General features: G+C 39.7%; 1 protein-coding gene across 3 annotated transcripts in view; it reads left to right on the forward strand.

Annotated features, from left to right (window-relative positions):
- Positions 1–21556, forward strand: part of ablim3 (actin binding LIM protein family, member 3) — a 61397-nt gene that overhangs the window by 25323 nt on the left and 14518 nt on the right. For 2 of the 3 annotated variants that reach the window (XM_030145944.1, XM_030145942.1), the window contains exons 3-12: positions 1–142; positions 7781–7896; positions 11704–11830; positions 12836–12929; positions 15621–15708; positions 15825–15883; positions 15988–16059; positions 18121–18282; positions 20730–20759; positions 20921–21047. The exon at positions 1–142 is cut by the window's left edge and continues 42 nt beyond it. In XM_030145944.1, the coding sequence (XP_030001804.1) occupies positions 1–142; positions 7781–7896; positions 11704–11830; positions 12836–12929; positions 15621–15708; positions 15825–15883; positions 15988–16059; positions 18121–18282; positions 20730–20759; positions 20921–21047 (1017 nt within the window). The remainder of the gene's footprint in view (positions 143–7780; positions 7897–11703; positions 11831–12835; positions 12930–15620; positions 15709–15824; positions 15884–15987; positions 16060–18120; positions 18283–20729; positions 20760–20920; positions 21048–21556) is intronic. The other variant, XM_030145945.1, reaches the window with a different exon arrangement.

The following is a 21556-nucleotide window of genomic DNA, read 5'->3' on the forward strand; positions in this document are numbered from 1 at the left end:
AGGGAGAATACATCTGTACAGCAGACTATCAGCGCCTGTATGGTACACGCTGCGACCGCTGTGACACCTTCATCACAGGAGAGGTGGTCTCAGCTCTGGGACGTACTTACCACCCCAAGTGCTTCGTCTGCAGCGTCTGCAGGTAAACACACACGCATTTAACCCTTTATAGGGCACTTACAGAAGTACACTGAAATTCAAAATGTCAACCTTAGTGTTTTATTGGAGGACATAACAAGGCTTTATTACTTCTGTGAAATTTTTCAAATTTTGTTATTGTTATGTAGAAAATCAAGGTTAATGAAGTAACATATTTGGTTCCTTAACCGTGAGTGGCAAAAAATAATAAAATCCGAGAAGTGCCTGTAAAAAAATACAAGAAAAACACATGTAAGGTAAAAGGAACATGTATTTTAGAACATTAGAATATCACTTTTAGAACATTACAACATGATCCAGACACCTGTCCACATCCACATTATCCTTTCAAACATCATTACTAGGGATGGGAGTCGATAAGAATTTAACAATTCCAATTCCATCATTGATTTTGCTTATCGATCTGATTCCTTATCGATTCTCTTATTGATTCTCATTGGGTGAGGGAATAAAAGAGTACAAACGGGTGTGTTTGCATTAAATGTCTTTTATATTTCCCTCTCTTGCACAGAAAATGTAACATATGCAGTATGTACAAATAATAATAACAGATGATGCCGGGCCTGGTTTTGGGGGGGGGTACAGTGAAAGTGAAACTAAAGACGCTTTACTAATTCCTCTATTGCTGCGTTTCCATTACGTGGAACCGGTTCGACTCTGCCCGTCTCCCGTTGTTGTGCACCTCATTTCCTTTCCCCTACCTTCGGAAAACTTGTATTTGAGGGGGTACAATGTTTGTTGCTCGCACCGGAACCGGAACTGGGCCTGGATGACGGCCTGGTGTTCACTCTGCCGCTAGATTCACAAGCATCGCTAAGTTGCGTATCAAATTAATCACATGCTGTGTGGACAAATGTTTGAGCATATTGCAGGGATTCCACCCTTTTGAAGAAATGGAAGCTTTGATAGTGTTACAAGTGGACCTGGTGTCATCTTTTTAGAACGTTTCTGCCTCAACACCATGTTGGCTACATTCTGACCAAAACAATAATATACGCATGATGTCATCGCGCATGCACAACAAAGGCGGAATCGATAAGCAGAATCGTTAGGCAGGCAGGCAAATGATTCCAAGGAATCAAGCTACTGGGATCTGGTTCTCAAAAAGAACCGGTTGTTGATTCCCATCCCGAATCATTACTTACATTCGTACCATTACTTCATGGTACTGAACAAAATAGTTACACTGTTCATGCAGAGGTGGAACTTACAGACCCTGTAGACCACATTGGACCTGAGATTGTTGCCTCACTGCTCTCACTGGAACTATTGCTGTCACTGTCTTGTAAGGTGTACAAAAATGACCAAATATAGTCACTTGCCCGGTCACGTTTTAATAGCTTTTTGACTACTTGGTGGACGCACGAAAAGGGGTACACACAAAACTAAAATAATATCACCATACAGTGTTGTTATTTATAGTTTTTCTGTCCATCTGATCTCCACCAAGCCATGGTTGTGTAATTTGACCTTTTTGTTGGTAAGTGCTCAAATGTGTTCACGCACCATTTAGTGTGGGTTAGGTAGTTTACCGTGAATTTCTCAGTTTTATTCTGAGAAAAAACTGGCTGTTCCACCAGGAAACATGGTTCAGGAGAGCAGCAAAGTGAACCAAACCAGTAATCTTGCAGCTGTAAGACCAAAACAATGAGTAGATAGATTCTAATTGTTACTCAGCGAGTACAGCCAACCTGTTTCAGATTACACATGGTAATTTTGTCAGCTGTTAATAGAGAACTATAATGCAAGGCAAGGCAAATTTATTTGTATAGCACAATTCATACACAGAGCAATTCAAAGTGCTTTACAAACATGGAAAAGAGACAGGTTAAAAACACACAGTTACAATTAAAACATAATCAATAAAACATAAATAATAATCAATTAAAATAAAGTAAAAGAGAAGAGTGCAGATAGAACCCTTTCAGCTGTTATATGCACAGTTGAACAGCATCTTTATTACGCAGAAATATCAAACAGGACCTCTGGAGTACGGCAGTTTTACCCATAAACATTTATCTCAGTGATGTTACATTATAATATTACAGATACAACACAAGTTTTTATCCACCTTGCATATTTACTGTGATACTCAGGCATACAGTAACCACAGAAACAGTGGGTGCATGACACACATCACTACTTTATGGCTTCTATCAGCACACTGTTCTGTATCGTGATGAAGCACTTCATTGTATTATAGGAAGTGGCCTGTTGGACAATATTATGATAAAGGAGCTGACAGAGAACAGCAAATGAATTGTAGAGCAAGAAAAGAAGAAGAAATGCATGGGTGCTTTCTATTTCACTATCATGAGACTGTTTTGTGTCTTATGATCATGCAACCCTGCTATAAATAATGCTGTTTGTGCTGTCAGTGTACAATATAAGCCCTTCAATACAGAGGAGTGTTGTCTTAAAAATTACAAATGCTAAAAAGGCTAATTTGTTCATGTTCAGTGATGCTATTCAGCGCTGTCTCAGCTCCCGAATGTCAAAACATGTCTGATTGGAAAGCTCGAGCCGTCGGTCTGTTTTCTTAGTCGAGACACGATTCCAAACTGGAAGGGGAACTGACCCGGTGTTTCATGCTGGTAGATTTAGTAAAAAGTAGGCCATCTCTCCTCTGACCTCCATCAGTGCTCATGTTAAGCTCCTTCTGAACAAACTAAGACTCGGCCTCCCCTGGTGACTCTTTTTTTTTTTTTTTCTCATTTCATTTAGCCTGTCTTCCTCTCCATTTTCATCTCTTTTATATCCCATTCATAAAAAAGTCTCTTTGATTGTTGGAAGTATCACATACGTGCCCGGTATACGGATGTACCACTGCTTTTTTTGGGAGTTTTCTTTTTTCTTTTTTTTTTTTTTTTTTGCTCCCTCTGTCTTTGCTCTGATGTGCGATAAGGTTTACATAAGAGCGTACTTTCCCTTACCTCCCTCCAGGAGCATAGTGTTTGTTTGTTGATGTGTTTTTGCCTGACATTGGCTGATAAACATGCGGTCATACCCAGCAGCCATGGGGGAAAAAAACACAACCGACACCAACTGGCCAGAGACAGTTAGTGGAGCAGCCCTGGCAGTGATGTCTGTATGTGTGTGTGTGTGTGTGTGTGTGTGTGTTGTTGTGTGTTGTTGTGTGTGTGTGTGTGTGTGTCAGTGTGTGTGGAGTCAACTGGAAGAGACAGTGAGAAGCCGAAGGGAGAATCTCTCTTTCCGTGCTCCGTCTGCCCTCTGTCACATTGCTCATAGTCTTTTCTTATACCCCCCCTCCTCCCCATCCCTATTCCTTTTTCCGTTCCTACACCATCACCCTCATTATAACCATCATCCTCCTCCTCTTAATCACTACCCACATCACATCATCTCCCCTTACGTCTCCACCATCATCCCCCTTTGTCTTTGTCATCGCTACATCAGTTGTAATGAACTGAGATAACCAAGTTTCCCTTTTCGTGCTGATGTTTCCAAAAGAGGGGGCGTATCACTAAAGCCAGAAATAGATTTACTTCTGTGGCCATTTTTTTAAAGAAAAAAAAAACACATGCATTAAATATGTAAACAGAGTAAATTTTTAAAGCCCTGTGAAAGGCTGACAAGGCAGAGTGTCTTGAGGGAGTGGGAGCAGCACACAGGTAAAGACAAGGTCATATGCATAGAGAAACACACTCTTATGCACCATCACAGAAAATCATGCTCTGAAATTAGACTGAGAGTAGACTAGACTACGGTTGTGATGTCGCTGCATTTACCTCATGTTACGGATGTAGCCTGTCATGCTTGCAAGTGGACCTAGAAAACAGACACATAACGGTACTTCACAGTATACCCGGAGAAAAAAAAAAAAAAAAAAAGCCCTTTATGCCTCAGATTGTCAAATACAAGTCGCTATGTTCAGGTTGAATGTCTGCGTTATAGAACAGATGGTTATCCACGGGCTGACTGAAGCATGAAATTAAAATGAAGCCTAAGTGAATAATATGCTTTATCAGGTTTCAGTGACTTGTTTCCCTTTCAGTATTTACTCTGGCTTTTGTTGAATATTATGTGTGTTGAAATGTCTTTGCTGCTTTCACCCGTCACATTTTCCCACACTCCTACACTGCAAAAACAGCCCGAAAGAAAGAAGCCAAATATTCATAAATTCAATCGAATTTTTAAGTATTAAGTATTAAGTAGCAATTTTTAGGGAGATATATGGCTCATCTGAAATTACAAGAATGCACTAAAAAAATAAAAAAATGTTAACTATACAAGCAGTGAAATTATGTGAAGACTTTACAAATCAGAGGTGTGAAATATGGTTAAAAAAAAACAAAAACGTTAAGATGATAACATTTACATGTCAGTTGATACACAGAATTATTCAAAGTAAATGTCAAGTCATTATTTTTTTTCCAGTAAAGTCCTGAAACTCAAAAACTGTTTGTAAAAGATAAAGTGTTGCAAAAGTTATGTAAGAAATTAAATTGAGAAATTTCGAAACAAGGACACCTGTAGTCCGTGATTTCATGACTGGTTTACACTAGCTGACAATATTAGATCAAAATAAAGGAAATCTGCTCAATTTCCATTCAACAAATGAAAACAAAGTGTGGTTTTAAACTCTTCTTTATGGAACCAAAACACAGAACCTTCCACAAATCTAGATATTGAATTAGAGCTGAGCAATTAACCAAAATGTTAAATCTTGATTTTTCTTTCCTATAGACAATTTATATATTTAATCTATTAATTCCTGCATGAACTGAAGACAGAACATGTCTCAAAAATACACCCTCTTTACCAAACTACATGCCATATCTGACAGGAGAGACACATTAACAATTAATTACAAGAAGCAAACAGGTTGGATTTTGAAGTTTTGCTGTGTGAAAAGATTAATAGGTTCGGTTAATCTCTAGGTTAATAACCTCCGATGTTGTGATTTAGACATTTTTCAAGAATTTCAGAAAAGTAAGGCCTTGAGAAATTGAATGAATTCAATATATTGCCCTGTACTTCAGTGAACGCTGAAAATAACTACTTAATGATTCAATAGTTAACAACCAAATGCACTGTAAAATTAAGTAAAACAACAAATTATGGAAACATTTGGAAGTGCTTTCACTGAGAATGTGAATAAAATCAACCCTTATGATTAAAGAAAGATGTATGCTCCCTTATGTTATCATATTATCCAATTATGACAACAGAAAACTGGCCCTGGGATGAACTGGTGACAAGTTCAGAGAGGACCCCCATGACCCTCTCAAGGACTAAGCAAAGCAGGAAATTAATGAATGAGTGAATGAATATAAAATTATATCATAATAGTAATCATGTTTTTTGGCCCAGCCCCACTAATAAAATTTCATGTTCTTGACCCATAAAGACCCAAACATCCACCTGTGACCAAAACCATCTACTGATCTAAAATGTTCTAATACCTGTGGATCCACTAATCCTATCAATACATGTAAATAACTGGTGTAAAATGCAGTTTGTCATCTTTTCATGGTCATCAGATATGACCCATTTGGACGTTCAGAAGCTCCGTAGTGAACATGGAAACACCATCATCTTCTACAACACTGATTCACCAGTAAAACCCATGGAGTTGGATCAATGACAGTGGATGGACACGCTTGTTTTTATGTTCAGTTATTGGTATATTTTACTGAAAAAGTAACTTTTTCTTGAGTTTTCTTTGTTTTTGATATAATAATCCTCAAATGTAATCTCACCATGATGATTAAAGTACATGCTCTGTAAATTAAATGTAAGAAAATACCTGATTTTCACTGGGAAAAAAAATGCAAAATACAAGGATAATATCATGATGAGTAGTGATAAATTACTTAAGAAAGGTTAAATAGAGAGAAAAATTAATTTGGGAACTGATGCAAAAGTAGCACTGGGTCTTTATGGGTTAATGTTAATAGTTCTCACTCTCAAAGGAAAACAGTCTTGTTCACGTCCTGAGATATTTTGCAAATCGTTGTTTTAGTTTTTTGTTGCTGATTAAGATCAATATTAGCTGCAGCATCTTATGAAGACAAAGTTAGGTATAGATATTAAGGTATTAATATTAGACACACTTTCAAAACCTTCCTGACAGTATTACATTTCCCAGAAACTGGACTTTCTGACTTCTTTTTTGCTGTTAACAGAACACACATCTTTATATGAGGGTGTCTATTGCACAAGTCCTGACACATGCTTTACCCTGTACATCTCTAAGTGCATACATGGTTGAAATGCACTCTCTTGTGCTGACAGTGAGCTCTGCTGGAGACTCTAGCCTCCCTCTGGGTCTTGGCTCCAGCTCCAGGCCTCGGCGGGGGAGTAAAAGGATTATTGCCGTCTATGTCTTTTAAACAGCCTTCCCTAAGCCTTTTAGCTCCCCATTCATTCTCACACCCTCCCCAGTCATAAAGAAATCAATCCGTCTCTTCGAAATCGCTAAAGGAGAGGGAAGGGAGACAAAGCAGTGTATCATATGGTCAGCTTAATTTCATCGATGATTTTTTTGTTGTCATGTACGCTGTGTGTGTGCGGTTATTTACTCTTCTTAATAACCCATAAAGACCCAGACAGTCACTGGTAACCAAAATCTACTGATATAAAATGTTCAATAATTTCTCAACCACTAATCCTGTCAATACATGTAAATAATTGGTGTAAAATGCAGTTTTTCATCTTTTCATGGTCATCAGATATGACTCATTTGGATGTTTAGAGGCTCTGTAGTGAACGTGGAAACACCGTCATCTTCTACAACATTGATTCACCAGTAAAACCCAATGGAATTTCATAAATGACAAAGGAAGTAGACACTTGTTTTTACTTACAAGTATGACATCTTTGCTGGAAAATTCACTTTTTCTTTGGTTTTCTCTGTTTTTTATATAATAACCCTTAACTTTAATCAGAGCTTTTATGAACATCTACATGATCAGTGAATTAAATACAGGAAAATATATGATTTTCATTAAAAAAATATGTAAGATACACAGGATAATATTATAATAAATGTTGATAAATTGTTTGAGACAAAAATCTAGAGAAAAATTAATTTGGGAACTTGCAAATAAGTAGCACTGGGTCTTTATGAGTTAAATCAGAGCAGAGTTTTGAAGCTGTGAAGAAAAACAGTGACCTAGCACCAGCTGTGGAGGTTAGAGAATGAGGAAGGGAAGGAGACGGGCAGAGTGAACTGGGCAGACAGACTGATGCAGAAAGAGGCAGTTAAGATCAGTATGCACCCTGCATGGCCATCCTAATAAGTTTCATTCTGACTGAGAGAGGCAGTTTTTCTTTTGGAAGCCTGTGGCGGTGTCACATTATCGGCTCTTTAATCACAGAGCCTCCAGGTGCTCCTACAATAATCAGCGTCGCGTTAACCCGTCGTCACAACTGTTTAAATATGTATCCTCAGGTTCATAGAGGATGCCAGAATGTGTTTAGCTTTTGTCAGCAGGCTTATGGCCTGTCTGTCACCTAATCATGTTTCTGCCAGCTCTCATTTGTTATTTGCATGTGCACAATTGAATGCAATGTAAACGCACCAGAACTACTGCAGGCATTTTATGGCCTTTCCCTGTGCTGTTTTCTAATTCTCACTGTGTTTCTTTCTCCTCAGTAAACCCTTCCCCATTGGAGACAGAGTGACGTTCAGTGGAAAGGACTGCGTGTGCCAGCAGTGCTCGCACACACTCGTCAAACCAAATGAACCGATTAAGATCCACGGGCCCAGCCGTAAGTCCACAGACCGCCTCGCTCTGTCCGTTCTGTTTAGGGCCACCAGGCGCTACGACGCGCTGAGCCTAATACGATGTGTCCACCAGGCCCACTTAGCTCATTTAGCTAATCAAGTGTCTGTCAAATCGGTGGTTTGACCTGTCGTGCTGATCTGCCATCTGAGAATTACACAACCCAAACACACACATCATTCATCCATTACTGTCAGAACAAAATAGAGAAGTTAACAGTACATCTGCTTGATCAACTGGATTTTTCCCACTGCGTATTATTTTTAATACATGCATGTCAATAGTCCTGGATGTGCATGTAGACCATGGGTGTCAAATATACGGTCCATGGGCCAAAACCGGCCCCTCATAGGGTCCAATTTGGCCCTCGGGATGAATTTGTGAAATGCAAAAATTACGCTGAAGATATTAACAGCTATTTTAGTTCAGGGGCCACATACAAACCAATATGATCTCAAGTGGGTCAGACCAATAAATTACTAAAATTACAATATGATAATGTTTGTATTTTTAAACTCTCCTTTTGCAAAACAGTGAATAACCTGAGCAAATATGAACGAAGTGAAGTGTCGTAAGAGAAGTGAGTGTAAGTTCAACAATATTCTACCTGTTACTAAATGTTTTGTGTATTTAGATCCACTGTGTCCTGTATGTTGTAATGCACATGTGTAAATGAGAAGCTGAGGCATAGTATTGTTCAAACTGCACTTATCTTTATTAATAAATGTCATTTTTTTCATGGTTGCTCATCTTATTCACATTTTTTAAAAGACAGTTTGTAGATGTAAACTTTTTCATAATGTCACTCTGCAACATAGAGAAAAGTTTGGGGTCAACATTATTTATATATTATTCTGTTATTATTTTACTGATCAGACCCATTTTAGATCATATTGGGAGGACGTGGCCCTTGAACTAAAAGGAGTTTGACACCTGTGACGTAGACCATTTACACATGCACTGTGTTAGATTTTCTTACAGGTAAATAATGAGTTGGTTGTAGAGCTGTAACACTTTGTGGAATAATTAATTTTGATTTTGAGTGTTTTTTTGTTTTTTTTTTAATTGGAAAAATTCAACTTTTCTTACATTCCAATGTTTCTCTCCTTCTACGGCATCTTAAAATCTTCAGGTTGTAGACCTACCAAGACATCCGAGAACACCATCACTGATCCATATTTGTTACCACATGACAGTTTTTAGCCCGAACAACTAATCAATTAATTGAGGAAGCTATTGATATATGAACCATTTGACCTCGTCCCCTCTAGTAAGAGATACAGGAGGTCCAGTGAGTTTCCTCAACAGCATTAACACTCAAGAAACTGCACGGCCACTTTCATTCATTCATTTTCCAAACCGGGTCGTGGGGATGCTGGGGCTTATCCCAGCTATGATCAGGTGAAAATGAACCTACATGTACCTGTTTTGGATGGTGGGTGAAATCAGGGACCTCGGTCCAACTAGGATTGAACACAGAACCTTGTAGCTGTGAGGCAGAAGTGATTAGTGTCGCTTTTATTTTAGATATCCTTAAGAACTGATGAACTCTTGAGCATGTATTTTAGGTTGTGGTTACAATGTACGCTACTGTGTTAGTGTATTCAAGGGTGAGATAGACTACCATTAGCAGTAGCATTTGCTATTAATTCTTTTTTGTCCTCATATTTCCATCCAGAGGGCCAACGTGCTGTTTAGCATCTTCCATCTTTATGGGTTGGTTCTGCTGCGTGTCACTACTGGATCGACAGCCCATTTGCGCACGCGTGACTGTAACTCTACTTGGACAAACTGCCTGAAATGCATTGCCAGAGACATTCAAAGTCATTCTGTGCTGCAGATGGGTTAATTGCATTAAAAAATTATATTAGATTAATCATGATGATGGATTAATCTGCATTAATGCATTCATTTTGACAGCCCTACTTTAAACTCTATATAATTATTATTCTCCTTTTAGCACCTATAGCACTATTGTAGCCTTTTAGCACTACTTATGTATTAGTATGTATTATTTACTAATGTGGTCTTTTCTGCTCATATAGTATCTTGTGAAACAAAATGTACACACTCGATTCTGACTATGAAGTTATACTTGACTTTACTATCCTGTGTGGTTTTGGACAGGTATATGGACATCCACCCAATTTTTCATATGAAGCAGGAAAAGAACAGCATGTTGCCACACACTGGAACAGGAGTGATTGATTGTGAATCATTTGTTAAGTGTGACATGCAGACAGCAGGCCGCTGTGCAGTAATAACAGATGTCTTAGAGGTGCTGAATAACTGTCCTCCTCAGATCACTCAGTTCAGGAGAATAAAATTCAAACAGCTCCCCAGGTACATGTTCATCACTTCTTATGAAGGGGCAGGCTATGAGACAGGACACAGTACAGACACAAAAAGTAATGTACTGGCTTTTACGGTGTGTTCTGCTGTAATTTTATTACATGAGTCTAATATTTACCTGCAGTTTGCTGAAATGATAGAGAAAAGTGAAGATTATTAGAAGGAAAGTGACAGGAAACAGGTGGTGTTGACGCACTGTGCTGTCACACATGTAGCCTGGACTAAGAAAAATATGAACATTTATCAGGAAGGGAGGATCTAAGTGGGAACGATATTCTAAGATGATCTATGCAGAGAGGAGGATTGTGTGGTTTGTGAAGCTTGACTTGATACTAAGAGGATAAATGTCAGACCCATCATGCTTCAGTTCCTCAAAAGTAAGGTCATGTCAAGTTTATTTATATGGCAAATTTGACACAACAAACATTGACTCAGTGGGTGGCTAAAATAATAAAATAAATGGCAAAACAAACTGGGAAAATAAGATAAAAACATGCAAAATAAATCTCCATTATAAAAGTATCATTACAGGTTTGCCCACTAACTACATGCTTTGAACTTAACCACACTAAACACTCTATATTAATGAAATTATCACAATAATTTGTGAAATAAACAGCAAGCGATGCAGCTCTGCTTCCTAACATTAGATGGTCTGATAATATTTTCAGTCAGTGGGTAGAACGGGAACTGAGTCATGATTCGTGACAGGAAATCAGATGAGTTATTTGGGTAAAATCTTGGCCCTAGACGCAGCTAACACCACCAAAGATTTATCTGGACGGCGGAAAACAGACTCAGTGCTTTGCAACTGCAAAATACAGTTTGTCTTGGCTGGCAGGGCAGAGTGGAGTGGTCCCTTGTGACTCCAGCGCTCCTCTCAGGGGCAGTGGATCGGGTCAGAAAAGGTTAAGCTAAGCCAAACGTCTCACAAATGGAAACAAATGGAGTGCTGACCTTTTTTTTCAGCATTTTGACACTGTGCAGCTATGTATCATCTGCAGCCACCGCACTGTCCTGGTCAATAATACCTGCTGGCGTGTCTTGTGTATGTGAGACGTGACAGAGAGAGAGGTTCATACATGGAATCCTATGCATCTGTTTTAGCCTGGGGGTGATATTTGCTTCCTGTCTGCATTCACTCTTGTTTAACAGTGCTTACAGTTGAAAGAACAAGCCTCGCAGGTCTGCAATATCCCACATTAGCACAGCGATTGATTATGCAGGTGGCCGTGCCAAAGGGGTAAAAGACTGCACTTAGGAACACAGTAGGTGTTCAAGGATGTACAATTACACCATGTCTCACGGTTTTTCAATGCCTCTCCCCATCTGCCTCTGAATTACCTCTTTTATCTTTATCTTCACTCTCTCTCTGTGTGTCTGTCTCTTTCCACATTTGTCTTTAATTTCACTGTCTGACATGAGTATCCTTCTTCTGCAGACTGTGCAGGATGTGGAGCTGAGATCAAGCAGGGTCAGTCTCTCCTGGCTTTGGAGAAACAGTGGCATGTCAGCTGCTTCAGATGTCGGACCTGCAACATGGTTCTCACCGGCGAGTACATCAGCAAGTGAGTGTGAAAAGAGAAAAAAGAAAAGTCATTTAAATATCATCAGGTCAGGCATCAGGCTCTTTTCCATATTCCGTAATTCCAGCTCCCCCACCCACCAGAGCTGCACAATATATCGTTTGATCATCGTCATTGTGATGTACGTGTGTGCAAGGAGGCAAATGAACTCAATGTGTTCTTATCTTTTTAAAAGAAAAAACAAACAAACAAACCTATCCTCATCTAATTTCAAGTATATCCTAAACACACTGCGCACAGCAATCCACCAATCACAATTGTTCTCAATCAGTTTGCCGAAGCAGACCACACCCCTGCACATGGAGTGAGTCGCCGGTAACAACAGTGAAAAATGAGCAGCAAACCAGAGAAAATCACTGAAAACGAAAACAACGTCAGTTATCCGGAATTATTTCGGCTACAAGAAGGATGATATTGGACGTGTTCTGTGTTGACAGTGTCTTGCACCTGTTGCCACAAGGAGCGGTAACGCAACTAATTTGGTTGACCATTTACATCGGCACCACACAGCTATTATATCCTCCTGAGTATTTTTTCATATCACATTATATATTGCAGGCTTAAAAAAAAATTGCAATGTCAGTTTTTTCCAGTATCGTGCAGCCCTACCACCCACCCACCTGGACTTTCACTTGAACTTCATCTGAACTTTTGCACTATTACATTCATAGTCCTGTTAGTTTTTTCTTTTTTTTTTTTTTCCACTATTGAGTTGCATTTTAATTTTGCTTTTGTATTGTATTGCTATGTCTGCCTAAAACTGCTTGAACTTCAGTCTCATTGTATTTTTTTTTTTTTTTACACAATGACAATAAAGTATATTGAATTGAATTGTCTCACTCTGAAACCCATCAAACTGACAACTGAAAAAAACATCAGCGCAGTGTGTACTTTTTTGTTTTTTTGTCATGAAACATTTTCTTCAGACATGTTAAATTGTGCATTTGATACACTGTACTACATTCTTCTATATTTTCTATGTTGCAGGGATGGAGTGCCATACTGTGAGGCAGATTACCACGCCCAGTACGGGGTGAAATGTGAGACCTGCAGCAGATACATCAGTGGAAGAGTCCTGGAGGTGAGAGTGGCACAAGGTTTTAAAAACAACATGAAACATTTAGCTTTGCAGACATCCGCAGCAATCTAAAATTCTGAGGCGGGAATTGACAGCACTATGTGGCAGCAATCAGCGTTATCGGGAATGAGCAGTCGCATTTTTATCCACAGCTGTGTTAAAGCCCTGCTGTGGTTAAGAGAGTGAACGACTTAAGATTGAAATGTGATAAAAAAAAAAAAATTGTCCTGTTTAATCAAAGCAGAACAAATCTATCTGCACTCTGGTCAAACTGAGGTTCATAACTGTGTTTTATCATTTATTCTCACTGAGCAGAGCACACACTGTACCTGCACTAAATGTGAACCAAAAAGCTGGATTGAATCATAACAAACTGTTAAGTTAAGAGGAAAAGGGAGTTATAAAAAGATCAGAGGGTAAAGAGCGAAGAAGGGCGCAGGGGGAGATGGAAGGAAGGAGGAGAGACACAGAAAGCAAATTCGGCACATTTGAGCTTTACGTTCTCACCGTGCAGAAGCAATTTCTTTTAAAGACCTGGAATATGAAGTAGTGGAGGGAGGAGCAGAGAGGAAAAGAGCTGAGGTGGACAAAGATGAAGAAGAAGAAGAAGAAGAAGAGGGAGTAATGAGGGGAATAGGGTTGAAAATAATTGAAGTGATCAAGTGCAGATGCTAATTAAATGTTTTGGAAGAGTCTCTGGAGGGTGTCTCATTTCTTTTGGGACCAGAGGAAAGGGAGCGGACCCAGTAAAACTTTGTCTCACACACACACACACACACACACACACACGCACGCACACCTACACACACACACACACACACACACACACACACACACACACACACACACACACACACACACACACTGGGCCTTGTTGTCCCAGTGCTCTTTTGCTTCCCTGCTTGTCAGAATGGCTGGTGTAAAGTGCTTTGTTCCTGACTGTCAGCCTCTCTGGGCTATTTTTAGACATGGGGACATGTCAGCCATTATCTGCAAGTCTCTCTCTGTCTCTTCCTCTCTTTCTCATTCTGTCTCTCTCTGTCTCTCTCTGTCTCTCTCTCTCTCTCTCTCTCTCTCTCTCTCTCTTTCTGTCTATTTCAGCCACCCTCTCAATGCATGTGTGCAGTGGTGTTCATTCTTCTTTTTCCTGTCAGATTTTGATATCTTAATGATTCACCCTCCCTTAGCATGATGCAACTGATGTGACCCAAAGGAGTCTGCTCCACAGAACTAACTCCCCAAACACATAGTATACATGTCAGAACAACACATGAACTCCATCTGGGCTTTCACAGATGTCCTTCACTTATCTTTTTTGAAATGCCATTTATATCCAAGTGCTTCTTGGCATCATAGCTGCATCTTTTTTCTACGTTCTCATGTGCAAACTATCCTGCCTGTGTTGTATTATTTGTATTGATGACTATGCTGATCCAGAGCTCCCTTTCCCAGCAGCATCAAACCCCTTTTAGTCCAGTTTCCCAGAGCCTAAGGTTAATTAAGTTCAGAGAGAAAGACAGGAAGTGGCAGAAAAAGCATGAAAGGGTTTGATATTTACCTTCTTATTTCCTCTGCATCTCAGTTCACCCTTAAATATAGTGGGTTATTAATGCCAGTCATTACAAACTATAATGGCAGTCGCTGAACTGATACTGTATGACCGCAAATGGTAAACACTCAGCTGCTGGGAATGCACAAGACGGAAATGCCGTTGTTCAGCATCCTCTCCTGGTTTTTCTTTCAGTGTAACCTGAGTCTGCCAGGGAGAGAAGGAGTTGATTAAATGCAGCTTAGACCTGAGTAAGGACCATGCATTAGCAGTTCTTAGAGAGAGTACATTCATCAATGAAGAGGTGTTTCTGTGTGGACCGTATGAAGTAGAAGACGTGCTGTATGAAAAAGCAGGATTGTGCGGCTTCATTGTGTTTGCAGGTTTGCATTAAATGACGTAATGCTCCACCACATACGCTCAAACGCTCATGCACATGAAACAGTTGAGGTCTCCTTGACACAGGTCATGTGAGCTGCGCTTCTATAAATAGACATTCTCTAGTGGTGTGTCTGGGAGGCGTAGGTGATGGGACGGGTCCGTGCGGAAACGCTGTGAGAGACGCCACAAACCGGACAGAGTGAACGGACACGGGAACATCATACATGCATCATCTTGTGTGTCCATTTCACCTGCGTGATGCGTGTTCCCTTGGGCCGCTCTGAATGTCCAAGGACATGTTTCGCACTCTTGTGTCCTTCACTTACAGGGCCACCTACTTCCCATTTTCTCTCTGCAGACACACACACACACACACACACACAGACACACACATACTCCAGCATGTTTCTTCATGTGACTGACCTACAGGGATCTTTGCTCTAATTATGGGATGGAGGAGAATGGGTGGTGGCTATCATGTGATTGCTGCATGCTGATGAAACAACCACAGGCTATGCAACGATCTCTTGATACAGTGTGAGGCGAGTGGCGGTCAGGTGATACACACTAGGAAACATATGGAGACAATGACCCGCTCAAGGTGGGGTTGCAATTTGTAGATTAGCCCTCACTGTGGTGGAACTGTTTATGATGATAATTTATGTCCACTCACACCTCTCTTCTCCTTGTTTACTCACTTCCCCTCATTTCTCCTTTGCTCTTGTTTCCTCTCCACATTTCTCCCCCTCCTCTTGTCTCCCCAGGCTGGGGGGAAACACTACCATCCAACCTGTGCCCGCTGCGCCCGCTGTAACATGATGTTCAAAGAGGGAGAGGAAATGTACTTGACAGGTGAAACTTGATACTAATACATCTCCCATGTGCACACAAACACACACGTAGACGAGTGCATGGCATGTGGAAACACCCGACAACAGTCTGTTTTGTCTCCCCTTCATCTGTTTCAGGCTGCGAGGTGTGGCACCCATTATGCAAGCAGGCGGCGAGGGCGGAGAGGAGACTCAGGGTGAGGTGGATGAAATTAAACATAAAAATAAATGAACACCGGCACTGTTCTCACTTTACACACTCTCCCCTTTCTGTTGTTCCTTGTTCGTTGGTATCTCACAGCACAGACGTCTGTCCGAGACTTCCATTTCTCCACCAGGTTCCTCCATCGGTTCTCCCAGTAGAGTTATATGTGTAAGTAACCAATATGTTTGCAGCCTGTAGTCACCTCTAGTTGCGACTGCCATAGGGCTTTCCGTAAAAGCACAGGTCCAACACCAGTAACACAAGCACCTCCCTTAGGCTTGAACGGTTCAGCACCAACCTGAGAGGCTGCTCACTCCCTTGGCCTTTTCACCTCTGTGTGTCACTCAGCTCACTCAAATATTGGTCTTGCTCTTGTTTTACTCACATGTTTTCTCATCAGGTTTTCTGTGGGTGCTTAAAATCCCATAATTTGATTTTAGACAGTAAAAAGTCCTAAATATCATTTTGACAATTAGATATTAAAAATGTTGGGTGCTTGGTTGAAGACATGAGCAACAAGCAGATCAAATTAACAGTCTTTGGCATGAAGAAATTAAAGTCACACAGGAAATCGAAAAAAACAAATTAGCAAAATTATTTAGTAGCTAATGCTGTCCAATATCGTACTACATTTACATTAGGAGCATCACCAAGTTAAATAGGTCTTAAATTATCTTCATAACACCCTGAAACCCACAGAAACTCTGCCTCATGAAGACAAGACAATTTTCATGTGTGCTTTCTGATATCAAGCTATGATAGATAATTGAGCACAATGTGGAAACTTAAAATGGGTTGAAACAAGAAAAATTGATGATCGTAACAGTTACTGTTTTCAAGCAGAATATACAGAAGTATAAGGAAAAACTGTAGAGAAACTTAACGTAAGCCAAGGTGTGAGACTTTAGACAGAATGAAATACAAAAGAAGTTGTAATGATTTCAATACTTAACAAGCGGTGCCATGCACAACAAACCCCGCCCCTCGGACATTTTGTAGCTTATTTTGGGATTGATTTAGCCGATGCCATCACTTCTATGTGTGTGGTGAGGTCAGCATATCAATTGCCTCTATATATGTGCCAAGTTTGAAGTAAATTGAAACAAAATTGATGTTAATATAGACATTTGAAATTTCGCCCATTATAAGTAAATGGGAGAAGAAAAAAGACTTTAAAAATTCATAAAAAATTTGAACTTTGACCTACTGTTCCCAAAATGTGATCAGATCTATTCCGGGTCCCTGGCAATCTATAAACCCAATTTGGTATGAAGAAAACCAATAATTTTGCTGCTAGACTGTTAACAAACAAACAAACAAACCAAACTAAAACCAATACCCCTTGCCTCCCCTTTGGGGGGTGGGGTAAGAATGAGTAATGATTCAGTTTTGGAACATATGCATCTCCCTCAAGTTTGGGCCTTTTTTACTTAAACTGATCTTCCCCAGGATTACATCTCTGAGGATACCAGCAATACTGGGGCAAAACATTACAACTTAACTTACTTATTATAAACTTTATTAATTCATTATGTACTTCATGTTGCATTTAGTGCCATTTGGAACAAAATAAATACAGCATATGTAAAATATATGGCCACTAAAAACTAAGGAGATTAAATTGTTGGGAAACACTCCAAGCTTGTCACTGTTTTGTGCAGAATTTCATCAGTTCTATTTCAGAACAAGACTTGAGCCAAATATGGAACAGTGTTCAACCGTGCTCCATGAAAGTCTGCTGAGTGTCGCTGCTTGTCGGCGTATAAGCATGTGAAGAGTTGTCTGCATGTACGCAGGAGTTACTGCTCTGTGCTCAGCCCTGCCCTGCTCTGCTCTCATCTCACAATCAATGACCTTTCTGCGTAAGGTGATGGATGAGGTGGAAATGCAGCGTAAGCATGCTTGTCGTCTATACTGTCTCCTCGCCCTCTCTCCCCCTCTTCCTCCATCCCTCTCTTCGCCTTCTCTGTTCTCTGTCTCACACATGCTGAGCTCCTGAAGGTCAACAACTTACACCGCTGTCAGGTTCTGCGGTGTACATGCGTGTGTCTGATGAGTGCGCACACATGTAAGAGCATGTGCCGGCTCACTTCATTAGATCTCTCAGACTCTTCACTGCTCGCTATCACCGGCAGAGGTTCCATTCTACTCTGTTACTCTGTGGTGTTCATGTGGTTGATGTTGTCTCTGTCTTTGGTGGGTGTATGTGTGTGTGTGTCCTCTCTCCAGGCCAGAGTGGAGAATGAGATCCTAGATTATAAGGACCTAGCTGCCCTGCCAAAGATCAAGGCCATATACGAGGTCCAACAGCCAGACCTCATATCCTCCTCATACCAGCCCTACCACAGATACACCTCTGATGACAGGCTAGACACTTACAGCTATGGGGAGGTACAACCGCTACACACTCCAAACCTAACAGGCCACCATCGATCTACCTTAAGGGGAAACTAGTTTTTAGGAGAAGCTGCTGTGGAAGAAATCCAACTTTTGTGCTTATCTGAAAACACTGTGTCTCTATTAGTCACGCCAGTCAAATCATGTATTATAACTTGTTTCCTGACACACTCCAGTGCATAATTTAAAGCTCATTAGCCTCCTTGTTTAACTATTTACAAAGCTGTCAGCATCACTAATAGGAACTTCTTTTCTGTAAACTGCAAATCACAGTTGTCTCACATTTTGTTGTAAATGGAACATTTGCATTAACATTAAAATCGATAAAAGGTTGTTTTTCAACTGCTTTTCTTTGAATATTCTACTGGTTGCATATTTTTTGTTTAATTTGTGCAAAAAATGGTAAATTTGAAGTATTTAAGAACATTTCCTTTCTATTTTATCAGATTTTAATGCATAAGAACAATAGAGAGGAGAAGTCCCACCTCTTTCTAAGGTGTGTCCTATGGGAAATACTGTACATGGCAGTTGATAAATCATTTTTTTGATCCTGTTTGAAATATGCCGTCATTTAATGAAGCAATGCCTATGAGCCAGTTTAGACACAATGTTACAGGTCCCAAGGCTCCAGGACCACAATAACAAAAAGATTTGTGGTCAGTGCACCTCAATTCTGAAAAGCAAAGGTAAAATGCTCTTAGGAATGAAGACATGAACCATACATTTCTCTTCCCAAATTGCCTCTGAGCAGGGGAGGAAACCCACATGTAAAGGAACCTGGGCGAAACACCACCTGAGCACATTGGTTCTGCTCTTACCTCTCCTAATGAACCCCTTTTCATTGAACTAACATACACATAAAATGTATTATTCTTCTTTTAAATTCACAGTGACAATGAAATATTTGTTTTGCTGCATCAAATGAAAACAAAATCAAAATTTCGCAAATGTGATCACACACTTTGAGTTCATCACAACAATGACATGCTTTTCTCTCGACATAATATCTACAACCGCCAGCGCTGCGTATTTAAACTGCAAGAATGTCTTAGTGAGTCAGAGGGAGATGACCCCAGCATCCACCTTTACACTCCAGGGAGAAGTTATTTATTCATCACTCTCCAAAACCTAAATCTAAAATATCCTTGGGGAGTTATGATCCTGGAGCTTACAGCCAAATTCTAAATGTATCTTGCTACTGCAGTAAATATTCTCAAATGAGTTGACTGACTGAACTCATATGATGTTTGTTGAATCAAAACATAATTTTGTAAGTCAAGAAAGTAAATTTAAGAGAGAGTCTGGGGTTGAATGAAAAGGAAGTTTTGTTTAGGTTTGTGTCAAACAGCTCAGTGGATGTCTCTCTTCTAATATGATGCACAAAAAAGGCTCAAACATTAAAAGAGTGAAAATCAGTCAAAGTCTGTTGAGAGCTGTAGAGATGACTTAAGGATAAGGATAGTGACGTCATTTACATGACTTTTATGTGTTTTCTTTCTATTGATGTATTTTCACAGTCTTATACTCCAACAAATTAACCCAGAAAGACCCAGTGCTACTTTTATGGCAGTTCCCAAATACATTTTTTCTCTGTTTATCACTGTTTATTATAATGTTATCGTCTGTATTTTGCATTTTTCAATGAAAATCAGGTATTTTCCCATTTTCAATTTACTGATCATGTAGATGTTCATAAAAGCTCAGATTAAAGCTGATGGTCATAATATTAGAAACAGTGAGCAATAAAGAAAATGTGACTTTTCAACAAAATCTATCATTAACTGAACATAAACTAAGTGTCTCCATCCACTGTCATTCATCAAACTTGTTCATCAAACTGTTGTAGAAGATGACGATGTTTCCATGTTTACTACGGAGCCTCTGAACTTCCAAATGGGTCATATCTGATGACCATGCAAAGATGACAAACTGCATTTTACACCGGTTATTTAAATGTATTAATAGGATTAGTGGATCAACAGGTATTAAGTTTTTTACATCAGGAGATTGTTTTGTTTGCCAGCAGCTGTTTAGGTCTTTATGGGTTAATGACAAACTGTAAACTCTTGACATACAAAATTCTGTTTTAAATTAACGTTATATATAATTGACAGCAATATTCAAACAGGATCAATTTATTCTTTCCTGCCATTTACTTCCATACACACACAGAAGGGTCCAGACTTCACCTCTCAATTCACATCCATTCCTCTTATACACACACACACACACTAACCTTAAAGTGATTATGCAGTAGCTGCTTGTCACTGTATACAGCATATTCCACCAGGCATTTACATAAAATACAGCATTTAGACAATACTCTTTGGCTTAGATCCAGTCATTTCTTGCGGTTGTGTAAATACATGACATATGATATATCGTTTGTACTTACAGTTACAGTGTAAATAACAACTCTTCTCTTCCCACCCATTCTACAGTCACTTGGGACGCTCTCTCCCTATTCTCAGGTAAGATTCGTTCCTCGCAGCAGAGGTATCAGAGCACTTAGGGCGAGTTTAAACAAGAGCTGTTCTCATTTTGACCTGTCACTAAAGTATTTGTCTCCAGGTTAGCGCTGCTCTTCTTTTTTTTTTTTTTTGCTTTTACCTTGCCTCTTTTGTCTTTCCAGGACTATGACAGCCTGGATATCAAACAGAGGCGGTGCTCCAGTCCAGGTTATATCGACTCACCAACGTTCAGTCGTCAGGGCATGTCACCCATCATGCCTCGCTCTCCTCAACACTATGGCTACCCAGGTGAGTCAGGTTCAATGCCAATAAGTGCAACAATATAATACCGTACCTAATGAAATGAACTGTAAACTTAGAAAAATAGAACTTTTTTTTAAAGAAAGATAAGACCAAATTTATTAATTGTTTTTTATTTCCATCTCTTTGTCATCACCACTTTGCCATTTACAATAAATGCCCCCTGTCATAAAATCAGTGGTGACACAAGAATTGCAGATTCACCACCTGAAGGCAGATTATTCACTTTACTCCAAAACAACCATCTCATATAATGCTGACGCTCCAAGGCTATCATTTCATGTAACTCTTACACATGTGCATTGACAATGAGATACTGTCATAAGACGCTTGCTGTTCTGTTGACAAGCCAATAACCTCTGTCATTACACAAGTGAAAAAGTTATCCAATGTCACTTTGGAATTTGAGTGTGTATTTGGGCGGTTGGGTTTTCATCTGCACGGATGTGATTGGTGTCCAAGCCTTCCTTCATGCTCATGTTTCCTTTGCTGTGATT

Source organism: Sphaeramia orbicularis, chromosome 10, assembly GCF_902148855.1.
Source record: "Sphaeramia orbicularis chromosome 10, fSphaOr1.1, whole genome shotgun sequence".
NCBI lineage: Eukaryota > Metazoa > Chordata > Actinopteri > Kurtiformes > Apogonidae > Sphaeramia > Sphaeramia orbicularis.